This window comes from Letharia columbiana (genome assembly GCF_014066305.1).
Source record: "Letharia columbiana isolate WasteWater2 chromosome Unknown Sc0000000_s0, whole genome shotgun sequence".
NCBI classification, from domain to species: domain Eukaryota; kingdom Fungi; phylum Ascomycota; class Lecanoromycetes; order Lecanorales; family Parmeliaceae; genus Letharia; species Letharia columbiana.
The window spans coordinates 818,139-832,514 of NW_023501036.1; the positions used below are offsets into that span (position 1 = coordinate 818,139).

At 48.6% G+C, this 14,376-nt stretch overlaps 7 protein-coding genes across 7 annotated transcripts; 4 read left to right on the forward strand and 3 right to left on the reverse strand.

Moving 5' to 3' along the window:
• Positions 1-77: 77 nt before the first annotated feature.
• Positions 78-1,795, forward strand: HO173_000259 (uncharacterized protein; the record flags this gene model as incomplete). The annotated part of the gene is made up of 10 exons (XM_037302209.1): positions 78-146; positions 195-421; positions 545-560; positions 609-640; positions 693-720; positions 781-788; positions 841-944; positions 999-1,169; positions 1,230-1,526; positions 1,575-1,795. 10 exons carry the CDS (start codon positions 78-80, stop codon positions 1,793-1,795), a joined length of 1,173 nt encoding a protein of 390 aa, XP_037170788.1.
• A 460-nt stretch (positions 1,796-2,255) lies between these two features.
• HO173_000260 (uncharacterized protein) lies at positions 2,256-2,711 on the reverse strand (the record flags this gene model as incomplete). The annotated part of the gene is made up of 3 exons (XM_037302210.1): positions 2,256-2,373; positions 2,434-2,598; positions 2,659-2,711. The coding sequence occupies 3 exons, from the start codon at positions 2,709-2,711 to the stop codon at positions 2,256-2,258; spliced, it is 336 nt and encodes a 111-aa protein (XP_037170789.1).
• A 210-nt stretch (positions 2,712-2,921) lies between these two features.
• Positions 2,922-5,446, forward strand: HO173_000261 (uncharacterized protein; the record flags this gene model as incomplete). The annotated part of the gene is made up of 3 exons (XM_037302211.1): positions 2,922-3,050; positions 3,101-5,235; positions 5,296-5,446. 3 exons carry the CDS (start codon positions 2,922-2,924, stop codon positions 5,444-5,446), a joined length of 2,415 nt encoding a protein of 804 aa, XP_037170790.1.
• A 91-nt stretch (positions 5,447-5,537) lies between these two features.
• Positions 5,538-6,450, reverse strand: HO173_000262 (uncharacterized protein; the record flags this gene model as incomplete). Its single annotated transcript, XM_037302212.1, has 2 exons — positions 5,538-6,244; positions 6,306-6,450. 2 exons carry the CDS (start codon positions 6,448-6,450, stop codon positions 5,538-5,540), a joined length of 852 nt encoding a protein of 283 aa, XP_037170791.1.
• A 544-nt stretch (positions 6,451-6,994) lies between these two features.
• Positions 6,995-8,376, forward strand: HO173_000263 (uncharacterized protein; the record flags this gene model as incomplete). Its single annotated transcript, XM_037302213.1, has 2 exons — positions 6,995-7,063; positions 7,114-8,376. The coding sequence occupies 2 exons, from the start codon at positions 6,995-6,997 to the stop codon at positions 8,374-8,376; spliced, it is 1,332 nt and encodes a 443-aa protein (XP_037170792.1).
• Positions 8,377-8,650: 274 nt separating this feature from the next.
• On the reverse strand, positions 8,651-11,027 carry HO173_000264 (uncharacterized protein; the record flags this gene model as incomplete). Its single annotated transcript, XM_037302214.1, has 6 exons — positions 8,651-9,088; positions 9,136-9,392; positions 9,539-9,714; positions 10,073-10,430; positions 10,576-10,961; positions 11,014-11,027. 6 exons carry the CDS (start codon positions 11,025-11,027, stop codon positions 8,651-8,653), a joined length of 1,629 nt encoding a protein of 542 aa, XP_037170793.1.
• Positions 11,028-11,473: 446 nt separating this feature from the next.
• HO173_000265 (uncharacterized protein) lies at positions 11,474-12,701 on the forward strand (the record flags this gene model as incomplete). Its single annotated transcript, XM_037302215.1, has 3 exons — positions 11,474-11,791; positions 11,851-12,504; positions 12,597-12,701. 3 exons carry the CDS (start codon positions 11,474-11,476, stop codon positions 12,699-12,701), a joined length of 1,077 nt encoding a protein of 358 aa, XP_037170794.1.
• Positions 12,702-14,376: the final 1,675 nt, after the last annotated feature.

Sequence of the window (14,376 nt, forward strand, 5' to 3'; positions counted from 1 at the left end):
TCGACTGTGGATGAAGGAAACTTATCACCCAACGAAATTGCCTGTCAATCTGACAAATCGCTTGACCACCAACAACCATGAGCAACTTTGCTATTCAGCCCGTGAGCAGGTTCGCGGGTTCCAGCGCAGCAATTCGGAGGCCCAAAGTGCGTTGAATGTCTTACAATTAATGTACATGGCTGAAAGCATCTAAGGAAATTGCCTATTTTTCCTACGATGACGACCACGTCTTCCATTTGGATGAGCGGTCGCTGAGATACTATTATCCCCCAAACCTCGGAGTGGACCTTTCGAAAGGGTTTGATACCTTTCAACAGCTCGATGATACGGCAGACGATCATTTAGACGGTCTCCTTAAGACCATAATAGATCTTGAACAACGGACTGGCACCAAATGCACTGCTGAAGTTGTGACATGGAGGTATGTTTACTCTAGAACAATCTTTCTTTTAGTCGGTACCATAATTTGGGCCGCAAAGCCTAGAACTGTCTTTTAGTTCATGTCTCTGCCCAAAACATTACGCTGACTCCTACCATGCTGAAGAGGAATGATGACCAAGGTTCGAATGTGTTGGCTCGGTAATCCAGAACGCATTAAACATTGACAGATCATGGCGGCGCCCTTTGACAACATGAGCGGGTGAGACACTTGTCGTGGTCCAATATGAAGGGCCTGGTCTGACTACCTAAAGTTTCGAGATGAACGCGACCAGATTCCAAGTGGGCAAGCCTAGGCAGCTGTAGCTTGAACTGTACTGGCTGACTTTTTGGCTAATGAAGGACAGCATGTAAGTTGCCCAGAGCCAGGCGCTAGCAATGCTCTAGTACCAACCATTGCAGCTTCATCGAGGAGAACCACGAGCACAAGCTCGAATCGAGGAAGCAGCAGCACGCTCAGCCCTCGCGACGTGGTGCTCCTTCACAGGATCTCATGAGTTTTTGGGGTATGTTGGCCGCTTTCCCGAAGATCTTAGCTTGCTGATCTTCTGTCCTTGAAGGCTATAAGTTTGAAACTTTGTCATTGATTCCTGATCAGTGGGATTCGACTTCGCGAGAAGTCATTGAAACCCGCGAAAACATGGTAGTAAATAATTACGCCCAATACTGCTCTGTGGTGAAAACCGGCATTGGCAAAGCAAGGATGCTCATCGGAGGCGAGGTTGATGCCTGTACGTTGCGTTATTTCCCAGGCCTACAGCCATCGTAACCACTTGCTTACAGCTGCTCAGTATGGGACTGCAAGCCGGACAACAGGGATGATCCCATCAACTGGGTAGAATTGAAGACCTCGGCAGAGATCGCAAACGACAAGGATACGCTCAAATACGAACGCAAACTACTAAAATTTTGGATACAGTCGTTCTTACTTGGAGTTCCCAAGATTATTGTGGGTTTCCGCAGTCAAAATGGGATCTTGCAAAGATTTGAAGAGCTAGAAACCAAGAACATTCCGGGAATGGTCAAACGAGGCAAAGGAATATGGGATGGTAATCTTTGCATCAACTTCACAGCCGCATTTCTCGACTGTGAGAGCTTTACGGCCTGCGATTTGGTACCAACTAATGCTTGCTCAGGGCTAAAACAAACAATCACAACTGATGGTGTTTGGCGAATAAGGCGAAGGGAGAGGTCCCCAGTGATTGAGATATTCAGGAATGAGGAATCCGGTTGTGGCGATATTCTCTCCCCAGAATTCATTGAATGGCGAAACAGTAGGGAAGCGAATGAGGCAGACGTAGAAGCAGCAAAAACCAGGCTGATAGAGTCAATCAACCAAGAGACCTGTCAATTATAGCCATTGCTAGGTATTCTGTACTACAAGATACTGACAATGACAGGTTTTCCGGATGGCCGTATCACCGCTCGATCCAGGAGTGTCGAGCAGTCACGGAGTGTCAAGAAGGTTGGATACACACTCCGAGAGATCGTTCCCATCGTAAGAGACGGTACTTCGACGGTCTCAGTTAAATCACAATTATGTCAAACTGTAACCCAACCCATCCTTAAAAATCCCCTTGATGCAGTCAAACGTCAGTGCAAGATCCCATTGCAAAATAGCCCTTTCAGCTCTTTTACTTTTTGAAAGGGCTATTCTGCTTTTCCTTGGGCGGCATAAGAGTCGAATTTTCCGATCTTGCTCCATGTCACTGATCGGTGGAAATGTATATGAGTGACCTGGCCTCGAATCTTGCAATCAGAAGCTGTCGTATTCAGTAGACATTTAGCCGATTAGTTCTGTCCACAAGAGGTATCTCTCAGCCACCGTGAAGCGTAGAAACGAAGAGGATGTTGTCATTCCTCTTCAATTCGTACTGATCCTCGCCTTCTAGTTCCCAGTCGGCGTCGTTGATCAAAACGAGGATTCCAGGCCGTCTTCACTCGTCAGCTCAACTAACTCTCACCCGCATCACTGCAAGACACGAATCCACTGACACTGTGCCGTCCATGACAAACATCTCTTTTCTTTTATCCGCCATCAGATTCTCGCACAGATATCGTACAAGGAAGGCCAGATTTGCTGATTGGCCATTCTCATCGGTGCTTGGTAGGGACACCAGGTGCTTTCGCTGATCCGAGAAAAGTGATTCAAGGCCACCTCTACGGTTGATTAAAAATGGTTAATTTGAGGGCAAGCTTTAGAGATCTAATGTGACTGACGTAAACTCTACGATGACCGGGACCTTTGCTCCATCACACGACTTAGTATCCATCGCCGTAGGCGGAGTACAAATAGCACGACGTGTTGACCGTTCGACACTGATGGGAAACATTTATATTTTACAAAGGTCGCAGCGGCCTTTTTTGCCTTCTATTGCTAAGCGCGGCAAGCGAGCGTCTGGAGATGTATCAAAGAGAAGAGCCAGTCATTCTGTGTCTTTTCGATAAGTATACACTTCCCCTTTTTTTCCTTTCGAAACCTAATGGTGGACTGGACCACTGACTACCTTGCTGCTGGCGGTAATCGCCATCCGTCGGCTGCTGATTGGGATCTGGCAAGTGGACTACTTGCCTTCGGCGCAGATAGGAATGTAGCAGTTTGGTCACCGTTGGTATGGTTGATCTCTAATCGGCAAATCAAAATTGCTCACTATGCAGACAGGATGATGGCTACCAAGGCGTCAAGGCATTGTTGCATGGTCACACCGATATCGTGAACGTAGTCAGATTCTTCCCAGCCCAGGAAGCATTTTCTCAAACAATACTTAGTGGTTCTGTAGACAAGACTATCCGGGTGTGGCAAGCTAAAACAGCATCTCCTACCGGATTTGATCTAGCAGCTACTTTAGAGGGCCATGAGAGCTCTATAAACTGCCTTGCAGTCTTCAAAGGAACAGATATCTTCGCTTCAGGATCTGCTGATGCAACAATCAGAATCTGGCGTATTGAAAGCCTAGGGTATGGAATGAGTGTGAAAAAACTGCAGACAATCCAAACAAAGCCCCGATTTTTTCCACTTGCACTGGCACTGCACTCGTTAGGTGCGGCAGAAGACCTCGTACTTGCTGCCGCCGGTACCAAGAGCATTGTGCAGATCTACGTGGCGTCGACCGATAGCCAATTTTTCCATCAAGTCACCCTGCCCGGCCATGAAGGCTGGATACGATCTTTGAGTATCACACAGGAGAGCGACGTGGCGGACAGCGATCTCCTTCTGGCGTCCGCAAGTCAAGACAAGTATATCAGGCTGTGGCGTATAATACAAGAGAGACCGAAAGACAATTTTGAAAGCGTATCAGCTTCCGGGAATCTCGAAAAATTCCTGTCTAACAAGGCACACAAACTCAAAACTTCACAGAATTCATACTCAGTCTCATTTGAGGCTTTACTCTTGGGTCACGAAGACTGGATATACACTATCTCCTGGCGTCTTGGTGAAGAGCGTCTTCAGCTGCTTTCTGCGTCTGCGGATAACTCTCTAGCAATCTGGGAATCCGAACAGAGTTCAGGAGTGTGGGTGTGTACTACTCGACTGGGTGAGATAAGTGCGCAGAAAGGATCTACCACAGCAACTGGAAGTACGGGTGGCTTCTACATCGGCCTCTGGTCACCGAAAGGAGATAAGCTAATAAGCCTTGGACGGACGGGGAGTTGGAGGCTGTGGAACTACGTTTTGGACCAGGATCGCTGGCTGCAAGGAATTGGCATTAGTGGACACACAAAAGCGGTAGCGGACGTGGCCTGGTCGAAGGATGGCTCCTATCTCTTTTCCACTGGATCGGATCAGACTACACGACTGCATGCGGCGTGGAAGCGTGGAAGGAAATGTTCTTGGCATGAGATGGCAAGGCCACAAATTCACGGCTACTGCTTGAACTGCATAGATTCAAACGGTCAAATCGAGTTCATCTCTGGAGCTGATGAAAAGCTCCTTCGCGTATTCGAAGAACCTAGAGCGACAGCCGATCTACTTGACGTTCTGTGCGGTATCCACACCAACGTTGAGCAAACTTTGCCAGATGCTGCAAACATTCCGGTCCTGGGACTGTCGAACAAGGCAATTGAAAGTGCCGCAGATGAAGTGCCTAATACCAATGGGCATGCCGACGCAGAGAATCTAACATCTACAGCACATGGCCAGACGCTCAACGAAGATCATCCACCTCTGGAGGATCAGCTGGCAAGACATACGCTCTGGCCAGAGAAAGAGAAGCTTTATGGACACGGCTATGAGATTTCTGCTGTCGCATCCAGTCATGATGGCACGGTGGTTGCTACGTCTTGTCGAGCAAGCTCATTAGAACATGCAGTAATACGCCTTTACACGACCAAAGACTGGCGTGAGGTAAGGCCATCATTGACTGCTCATTCGCTAACGGTTACTGCTTTGTGCTTCTCAAGCGACGACCGGTATCTCATCAGCGTTGGCCGAGACAGGCAGTGGGCGGTATTCGAGAGAGATTGTGTCCGACCTGAAGAGTACTTGTTGAAGCATTCAAATCCCAAAGGCCATTCAAGGATGATACTTGATGCTTGTTGGGCTCCTCTAGAAGCTGGGAGGGTGTTCGCTACGGCTGGTAGAGACAGAACGGTCAAGATATGGAGTATAAGCGTAACGGGTACAGAATGCACGACAACGATAACAGCAGCTTCTTCTGTAACGGCGGTCGACATATCTTCTCGGTTTTCGCAAAACAACATGGTGATAGCAATTGGGACCGAGACGGGTAACATCACTCTCCACATATTGAAGCTTCCTAATTGGACGGTGAAGCAAAAGTTCGAGCTTGATAACTCGTAAGCAACTTGTGGCATTTGCTGCGGCTGTTTCGACATTTTGAATAACAAATTGGACAGTCTACAACCCTCGAGATCGGTTACTCATCTTGCATGGCGACCCACCCTCAAGAATATTTCTGCGGACGAGACAAATCAGGACAAACGGCAATTGGCAGTAGCAAGCGATGACAGCTCGTTGAGGCTCTTCTCGATGTCTGGATTTGCGTAGATCAAATCTGGAAAACTTCAATCAAAAATGCATTTTGCGCCGGAATTGGATGTTTAGGCATGTTGAAATTGCCTCCCAAGGGTATAGCAGCTCAGGTCCTCTTCTCATTCCCATAACCACCTTTACCTTCCAGACTCTCGTAAGTCTTCCCCTCACTCGGTCGTCCTCCCCGTGGGCCTCTTTCTCTCAAATCATCTTTCAACCACTCCAGCACCAGTTCTCCCAATTGACTGTTCCCACTCTTTTTTATTCCACCAACGTTGAATTTCCCGACGCCACCCCATTCCTTGACTCTTCCAATGTGCATGTGCACTAGGTGCGTTGGCCAGTCGGCCAAATTGTCCAGGATATGCGTTGCATACACGATCGTGCAAGGCCTGCTCACCGTCTCCCTCTTCAAAAATCCCAGGAAATTACTCCTACTCAACAGATCCAAGTCAACTGTGATCTCGTCCAGCAACAGCACCCGCCACGGCCTCAGAAGTCCCATGGCGAGCTGCACCCTTCTCCTTTCCCCATCACTGACAGCGTGCATCCGCCATGCCAGGTCAATGTCAAGAATTTCCACCAACTCGTCCCTTCGCTCGGTGTAGTAATCGCCGCCTACGGAGGCGAGGAGAGTGGGTACGTCAATATCGGTGCGTACAATGGGGTTGAGCACCCACTCGAGACCGAGATAGGTGACGCCTTCGAGGCCAGAGGTAAATGGATCGATTCCAGCGATGCTGACTGTGCCGGTTGGGGCCATCCGTTTGCCAGAGAGCAGGCGGAGTAGTGTTGTCTTACCAGCGCCATTCGCTAGAAGAGGTCAAAGATCAGGTAAGAGACAGGATGAGGAGACAAGAGAAGGACCGTATACCGCCGATTAGTAATGTTCGACTGCCGGGCGGAAGGCTAAGAACTACGTCCCGGAGGCCAGAGGAACCATCTTGGAATGCATAGGAGAGCGACTTGACTTCTATGGAAGGCGCTTGCTCTTTCGGTATACCATTGTAGGTTCCCATTGAATGAGATAGAGAGTCAATGGAGAAGATCTCAAGACACAGACACTCTGAATGATGAGTCAAGAATGTGGTATCCGCTGAAATCAAGAGAGAGAGCAATGTTTGGGGGGGGGCGTGGTGGTAAGTTTTGGAGTGAGGATGAGTCAAAATAAATGGCAGTCCCGCCAAGGTGGGCTACGAGAACATCAAGGGCTAAGTCAACAACGCGAGGATTTGAAAACTTCCTTCTGCGCAATCAAATGTAGTTAATATTGAAATAAGCAACTTCGTAGCCAGAATAATCTTCTCAAAACGTCTTGTTGTCAGGTTCTCGTTGACAGTTCGAAGCGCCAGGACTGCCACTTATTTTGACCACCAGCCTAAGGGTTTGCCCTCATCGCTAGGACGCTGAGATAAGGAGCCAAATCCCTTTCGATGCCTCGATGCCTCGATACTCATTCTGTTTTCCACCACTGAATTGCCCTTGAGCACTTGACCAAGCCATGCTATTACTACCAGGATCTTCACCAACTCCATGCTACGAGCGACGCAACGGTGGATCACAATGTCGTCAGCTCTACCACGACCTCGTCTGGTCGCTGTAGTGGGAGCTACAGGCACAGGCAAATCTCAAGTCAGTCCTCCCCGCTGTGTTCTCATCTTTGATAATGAGTCATTTCTCAGCTTGCTGTATCATTAGCTCAACGATTCAATGGAGAGATTATCAACGGAGATGCTCTGCAGATGTATGAGGGTTTGCCAATCACTACGAATAAGCTGCCATTAGAAGAGAGGAAAGGCGTACCACACCATCTACTGGGTTGTATCAAACTAGGGGAAGAACCGTGGACGGTCAAACAATTTGTAGAGCTAGCTACTGGTGTCATTAAAGAGATTCGATCAAGGGGACGGCTCCCTATTCTGGTTGGCGGAACGCATTACTACACACAATCTCTTCTATTTAGCGATGCATTAGTCGAAGAGGAGGAGACAGGCGATGCTACACTTGAGAATCAGGCCCAGAAATGGCAATTGCTCGATGCAAGCACAGAGGAGATGCTGAAGGAACTCCGGAAGCTGGACCCAGAAATGGCCATGCGATGGCACCCTAGTGACCGAAGGAAAATTAGGCGCAGTCTTGAGATATGGTTGAAAACCGGTAAGAGAGCCTCTGAAATATACGAGCAGCAGAAGACCCAAAGTCTTGATATCGAGTCTGGTGGGTGGGATAGGAGTGCTGTGCCAATCGGGTCTGATGCCTCAGCACAATCTCATGTCCGATACGACACGCTTATCTTTTGGGTTCATGCGCCCTCAGATTCGCTCAACTTGAGGCTGGAGCACCGTGTGGATAGCATGGTCTCGCATGGCTTGTTTGAAGAGGTCACTTCCATGCAAAACTTCCATCAGGATCAGGAACGGAAAGGTGATAGTATCGATCAGAGTCGTGGTATATGGGTTGCCATTGGTTTCAAAGAATTCCTGCCGTATATCCTGGACGGAAACCGCCCGGAGAAGCTGAGGCAGGAAGGCATTGAGCGTACAAAAATCGCAACAAGACAATACGCCAAACGCCAAGTTCGGTGGATCAGGCTTCGGCTGCAGCGCGCTGTCAATGCCGCGGATCTCACGCATAACATGTTCTTGCTCGATGCAACTGACTCTTTGCGGTGGTCGGAAGCTGTAGATGCAAAAGCTCAAGACATTACGGCAGCATTTATCAACAATTTTGCGCTCCCTAGGCCTGACTCGCTATCAGATGCTGCGATGAAATTGCTTGTATCACCTGAAGAGGAGGCTAAATCTGCAAGATACTGCGAGGCTTGTGACAAAACGCTCATGTTCCATAGTCAATGGATCAATCACCTAAAGGGCAAAGGTCACCGTGCTTCAGTGAGGCCAAAGATTGACAGGAAAACATTGTACCCGAGGAACAATGGTCGCTGATAAGCGACGCACAACCCTCAATGGTCTCCTTCTCGCGTAAACAAAATGCAGCTTCTATGATTTATGCAGCTCGTCTACCTGAACGTTGTTAGGCACGGAAACGTGGCGGCTGGCAGCTGGGATGGACGTCTCAAGGAGTGCAGTGATCTTTGCTCGCTGATCCGGCACACCCGAAGCGCTGGTAGACATGCAGTACCGACCGTCCTAAGCCCTTTATGCCTGGGGAAAGGTAGGAGTTCCAGGTTGCAACGTCGCCTCAATCCTGACTCCAACATCAATCTCGAAGTGCTCTCTCGACTAGCAATTGCTTTCCCTCGCCGGGTTCAGAGGGTGTCGAGAGGCCATTACGTGGCGAGCCAGTTGCCATACGTGGGGAGCTTGTGCCAGTCCTTGGAGTGTCTAAGCCCATCGGCGTCACAGAGCCGCTAGGAGGAACGGGAATTCTGATGTCTTCGGGAGAGCTTGGGACGAAATTTTCAGGGAGTCCAGGTATCTTGATTCTCGTAGCTTCATTGTTGTAACTAGCGGGGATGATTTCGATGATTTCGTTCCTAGGGAATTGAAGGTTTGGGATATCTATAGCATTGCATGCCATTATATACCCGTAGAGCACCCTTAGGACGCTCTCATGTGCAATGATGAGCAGATCGTTCTGCTCCCTTTCGAGTTCGAGTATGACGGGCTCGAGCCTGACTGCAAGATCGTGGTACGACTGGAAGAATCAGCACAGAGCAAGCATCGATGTGGTGGGTCACTAACCTCAGCCCGCGGATATCGATGATGATATGGGTCCGCTTCATGTTTCGCTATCTCATCGGGATACTCAAGCCTGATCCGCCTCTCGGACTTTTTCTCACAAACCCCTGGATTGAGTTGACTCAGCTGAGACCTCTGACGTACTCTGTAGCCTTTTTCCTCAAGAAAGTGACCCGTCTCTATCGTTCTTTTCCTGGTCGAAGTCCATATCGTCAGCATTTTCAATGGAATGTCTGGTCCACCGCGATCGATCATAGCTTCTATATTCACAATTAGCACTGCTCTTCAAGGTAAGAGACATGGGCTAGACGAAAATCTCCAGGGTAGGACAGGATCATTTCGTTCCCCAAAACGTCTTGCGACTCCAACTGTGCTAACAAGGGAAAGACACTGCGATATTACTCACGCCTTTCTCCCTCTCGGTGATGAATGAGAGTTTCTGACATCTTCTTTGCATACTCCATTCCTTGTCCCGAAAGAGAGGCGTCTGTCTTGTAGGAATCTTCTTCTCGGGATGTGCCGGCTCTCGCAAAGTATGTATGTCTTGATTTGATGTGCAAATTTAGTAGGAAAAAGACGATCCTGCATGTATTGAGAGGTAAGCTCCCCTTCTTCAGACAATATTTGACATAAACTGTGCCAACGGCATGCAGAAACAAATCCAACAACAATTTCCTGTTTGAGTCGCTGCAATGGCTCTTGCTTTGCTCCCAAGATCGATATCTATGAAGTATAAGACACGCTGACAAACAAGCCAGTCAAACGGCGTTCTCCTGTTTGATTGGCTCACATTACCCCTGGCTTGCTCCTGAGATAAGTATCGGTGAAGCAGAAGACACACTGAACAGAAGCCATTCACCGGCATCCTCCCACTGGACTTGCTTGTTCCCGAGATGGGCATTTATGGAAGATCAAACAGCCTGAGAAATACCTTACGTACCTGTGAGAAAGGTAGCCAAAGCTACAGTTGTTAACATTGATCCTCTCGCCAGCATTGATCATTTTGATATAGTTTAGGTCAGGTTCCTCCATTGTCTCGAAATGTGGTATTTTGGCGCTCATTCTTGCAAGGTAGTGCTTGACGGCAGCGTCTGATGACCAACCAATATAGTCGGGCGAAGAAATCTTCACACTTCGCACATTTTCCTCTATAATTTTCTCATCATCGCAAGCACTTTCAATAAACAGAGTCTCCACTTCGTGCTTGGAAAATTCTTTCGCCAGGGATCTCCGGCCCTCGGAGAGCGGATTAACTGCGTCGTAAATTGCAATCTGCCCGTTCTCGTGGTTCAAGAATTCTACGCACGTATTTAGAATGGTTACTTCACGGCACGAACCCGAGTCAAAAACTGGTCTGGGGGGTAAAGTAGCATTTTGTCAGTGCAAAATAGGTTGATACGCACTGGTACAAACTTGGGAGGAATTAGTCAGAACTATACATACGGTAGATCTCATCTCGACATTTCTTGAGGATCTTTTGGCGAAGGAGGACTGTGCTTGCCGAAGCATTCACAAAAAAGTAATCTTCCGGCACATCCTTTCCATCACCAACATGCTCTCTTCTATAGTCTCCTAGGTGAAAGACCCGCGTCTTGACTCCAAGCCAGCGCAGATACCTTGCTAGAGCAACAGAAAGATGGGTCTTGCCCCTTGCTGGCAAGCCTACTGTGGCTATAATTATTCGGCCTGAATGGAAGAGACGCCCTGACTCGGTGCTATACAGTTGGGCTGGCGCCAACTCTCCAGTCTCTGGCATTTCGTGAATGGCATCGACAAAAGTGCTAGACTTTCGCCTGAATCTCCGAGAGTTTGTCGCGACATCGGCAGTTCTATAGACAGGTACTGAACAAGAGCTGAGCCTTCAGGAACAGTGTCACTTACAGTAGCGTATCCATGAGTCCGATTGAGCTGCGTATCACGGTATTAGACCCCAAAAAACAATAATCAAATAGAATTCATGAATGAAAGCATTCCCATACATCTCGGATGTGAGAATAAGAAATGGTAAGGAAAAGGAAAAAGCCCGAGGAACAAAAATACAGCATATCGCATCTTATCGATAGCCGACCTCCCAGCTCCATAGCGCTAGGGTCAAAGAAGCTAGAGTGAAAAGCTTATTTGACAAAAATTACGGTTCGTCTTACTGCGTTACGGAGAGTAGCCAAGCTGCAACAATAATCAAGCACCTATTCTCCCAGCTCCCAAACACATACCTATCCACCTTCCGGCATTTATCCGCCCATCTCTGGTCCCTCCAAGCACTCTGCCCTGCTGGTGACAACCTTTCCCCATTTCTGAATTTCTGCTGATCTTGGGGGCAAAGGCTGCATCCCCTGACATTATGGGGGACGCGAAGATGGAGGATTTCCTGCCTCCCTACATAGAGGGCAATGCGGTGGTCAGGGCGATTGGTGATACATGGAGTTCGTTCTCCGAGCGGCGCGAAGCGTTAGGTCTTTCTAATCCAGGGACGGTGGAGAACATTGCTCGAGAGGTGCAAAAGGATGTCTTCCTTACCAACTATATGTTCACTGGACTTCGTGCGGATTGGACTAGACCACTCAGTGTGTCGCCTTTATTCCAATATACTCATTCCTTCGCCATGGGCTCTCCAGGCTTGCCTCCATACGGCTTCTCAACCATTTTCGGAACGCCAAAGGTACACCATCCCTGACTTTGGAGCGAGTGACTATGTTTTCTAGCTAACGCTGTACACAGGTCTTTATGCAGGCCAACCTCGAAAACGACGGTCAGCTATCAGCTCAGGGGAATTACCGATGGACTAATGCTTTCATTACAAAATTCAACGTGCAAATGGCTCCAGGACCTGGCCAAGCCATGATCCAAGTAAACAACGATTTCACCGGCAAAGACTTCACCGCTTCTCTGAAATCCATCAACCCATCCATGTTAGAGGGCGGCTTGACCGGTATCTTCATTGGCAGCTATCTTCAGTCCATAACGCCAAGCCTTGCCCTTGGACTCGAGGCCATGTGGCAGAGGGCAGCACTCAACGCCGGTCCAGAGTCTATGCTATCTTACTGTGCGAAATACAAGGGTTCCAATTGGATTGCCAGTGCGCAGATACAAGCCCAAGGCGCAGTCAGCGCATCTTACTGGCGAAGGTTGACGGAAAAGGTGGAAGCAGGTGTGGATCTGAATCTACAATTTGCGCCAGGTCTAGGTGGGGGCGGATTGATGGGCAATGGATCGCGCAAAGAGGGTACTGCGACCGCTGGTGCGAAATACGATTTCAGGACATCAACGTTCAAGGCCCAACTTGACAGCTCGGGCCGCCTCAGCTGTCTCGTGGAGAAAAGAGTGCTTCCGCCGGTGCAAATCACCTTTGCTGGAGAAATGGACCATTTCAAGGTACGCAAAGACTTGCGAGCGGTGTTTGAATTTGCTATATCGAGTTGACCGATGCAATTGTGTGGGCCGTTGCTAATGTGAAATCCGTTCAGCAACAAGCCAAGGTCGGATTAGCTGTATCCATCGAGACTGCTCCTGAAGAACTTATGAATGCTGCTCAATCCACATCAGCCTCCGCACCATCCGTACCGTTCTAGACGCCTTCCGCCTTGTCCTGGGGCTCCCAACAGCTCCCCCCGCCTATTCGCAGATTACTCCGTCTCACTCCTCTCGACCTTCTCATTGTGTCTCAACAACTGACTGTATCTGGTGAGGCTCTCTATTTGGTGAGAGTCTTCTAGGCCCGACTCGTTGTATTGTCTGAGCGTTGTTTACCGTATCATCGAACGGTGTAGGAATGTAAATTTAGTATTGCGGCCCCGTTGCACATATACGGCCAAGCAAGCGATAGGCAGGCATTCTGATTAGCAAACAGTTGTCACCTCATGTACAAAAGCTTAATTGAGAGACGATGCTGAAGACGTTCCAGACTCTTCATCATGCTCCATGGAACAGCTTACGTTCAAGCAATCTAAAAAGGGGAAAGTGAGAAACTCGAAATCTGGGTCACGGACGCGACGAACGTGCATTTAATGAGAGGCTAAACCTTTTCGCACGTCTGCAGCCGGTATCGACACGACTGAATGGGGGGAGCTGATATTCGAAGAAAGTTCAGGAATAGTGATTTCATAGGCGAGAATTGCTGCCTTTGAGTGGCAGTATCTTCAATGAACGAGGAACGTTTACCGCCAACAGCAGCTTCCTCAAACTACACGCTCTCATGACCCCCAATACATGCTAGCTCCCTCCTCTCAATTTGCTCCTCAAACAAAGTAAGCTTCAAGCACAAGGAAATTATGCCATTCAATCTTCAAGACATTCAGTAGGATTCGAGCCCTGGCTAAGTTTCTCGATGCATTTCAGTCGGGGCACACAAGTCTGGTGATGGAGTGAAGTAAGCTGCATAGGTTACGCATTGCCGAGAATGCAGCAGATGGTCATTAGACGCAGTTGAATTCCTAATACTCTCTCCCGTACAAATGAATGTCGTGAAAGCAATCCTCACCCAAATGGATTCGTCCGTATATATTTACCAAAGAATTTGTTTTGGGGGACATTGCCCGTTGACACTGTGCACATGATTTTTGGGAAGGTACTAGTACTTAATTACTCCCTCGCTCCATCATGGTCGGCTAAACTAATCATCGCCATGCTTATGAATGTTCTACTCGAGTACTCCAATCACCAGCTAAAGAACATTTCGATTTCCGAGGTCAGAGTGTTGTACGGCGAGAAAATAAAATATGGAGAGGTCTCGTGAGCGGTAGATCTTTTGCCGCTCGCTGCGGGTGCGGAGGAGGAGGTGGATACCGGTGGTGCCGGTGCTTCAGAATAGCCAATTGGATGGTACCTGCCTTTTGATTTCATACTTTTCACTTCTCTGGGCGCCTGTGCTTACCATGGTTCCCATCGTCATGTGCTGCTTGCAAAATTGTAGCTTCTTCAACGCCTGCATCGTCCAGCATGGAAATTTTGCCCTTGCCTCATGCTAGAGGTCAATAATGGATGCTAAAGCAGGCAGAAGGATATCTACATATTACATAGGTCCACGAGTAAGGATCTTTTACAGTACTATACTGCTCGATGCCAAGCCAGGCGTGGACCCAACGATTCTTCGGCCTTTTAACGTGGGTACGATTGGACCAAGATGAGTTAGGCTTGCATAATCCAGTGGGCAATCATGCGTCACTCCATCATGCAAGATGGCGATCAATCTGCAGGCGAACACGTCAATAATGTCGGATGGTCTGCCCACTTCAGCAAAACCAGGCA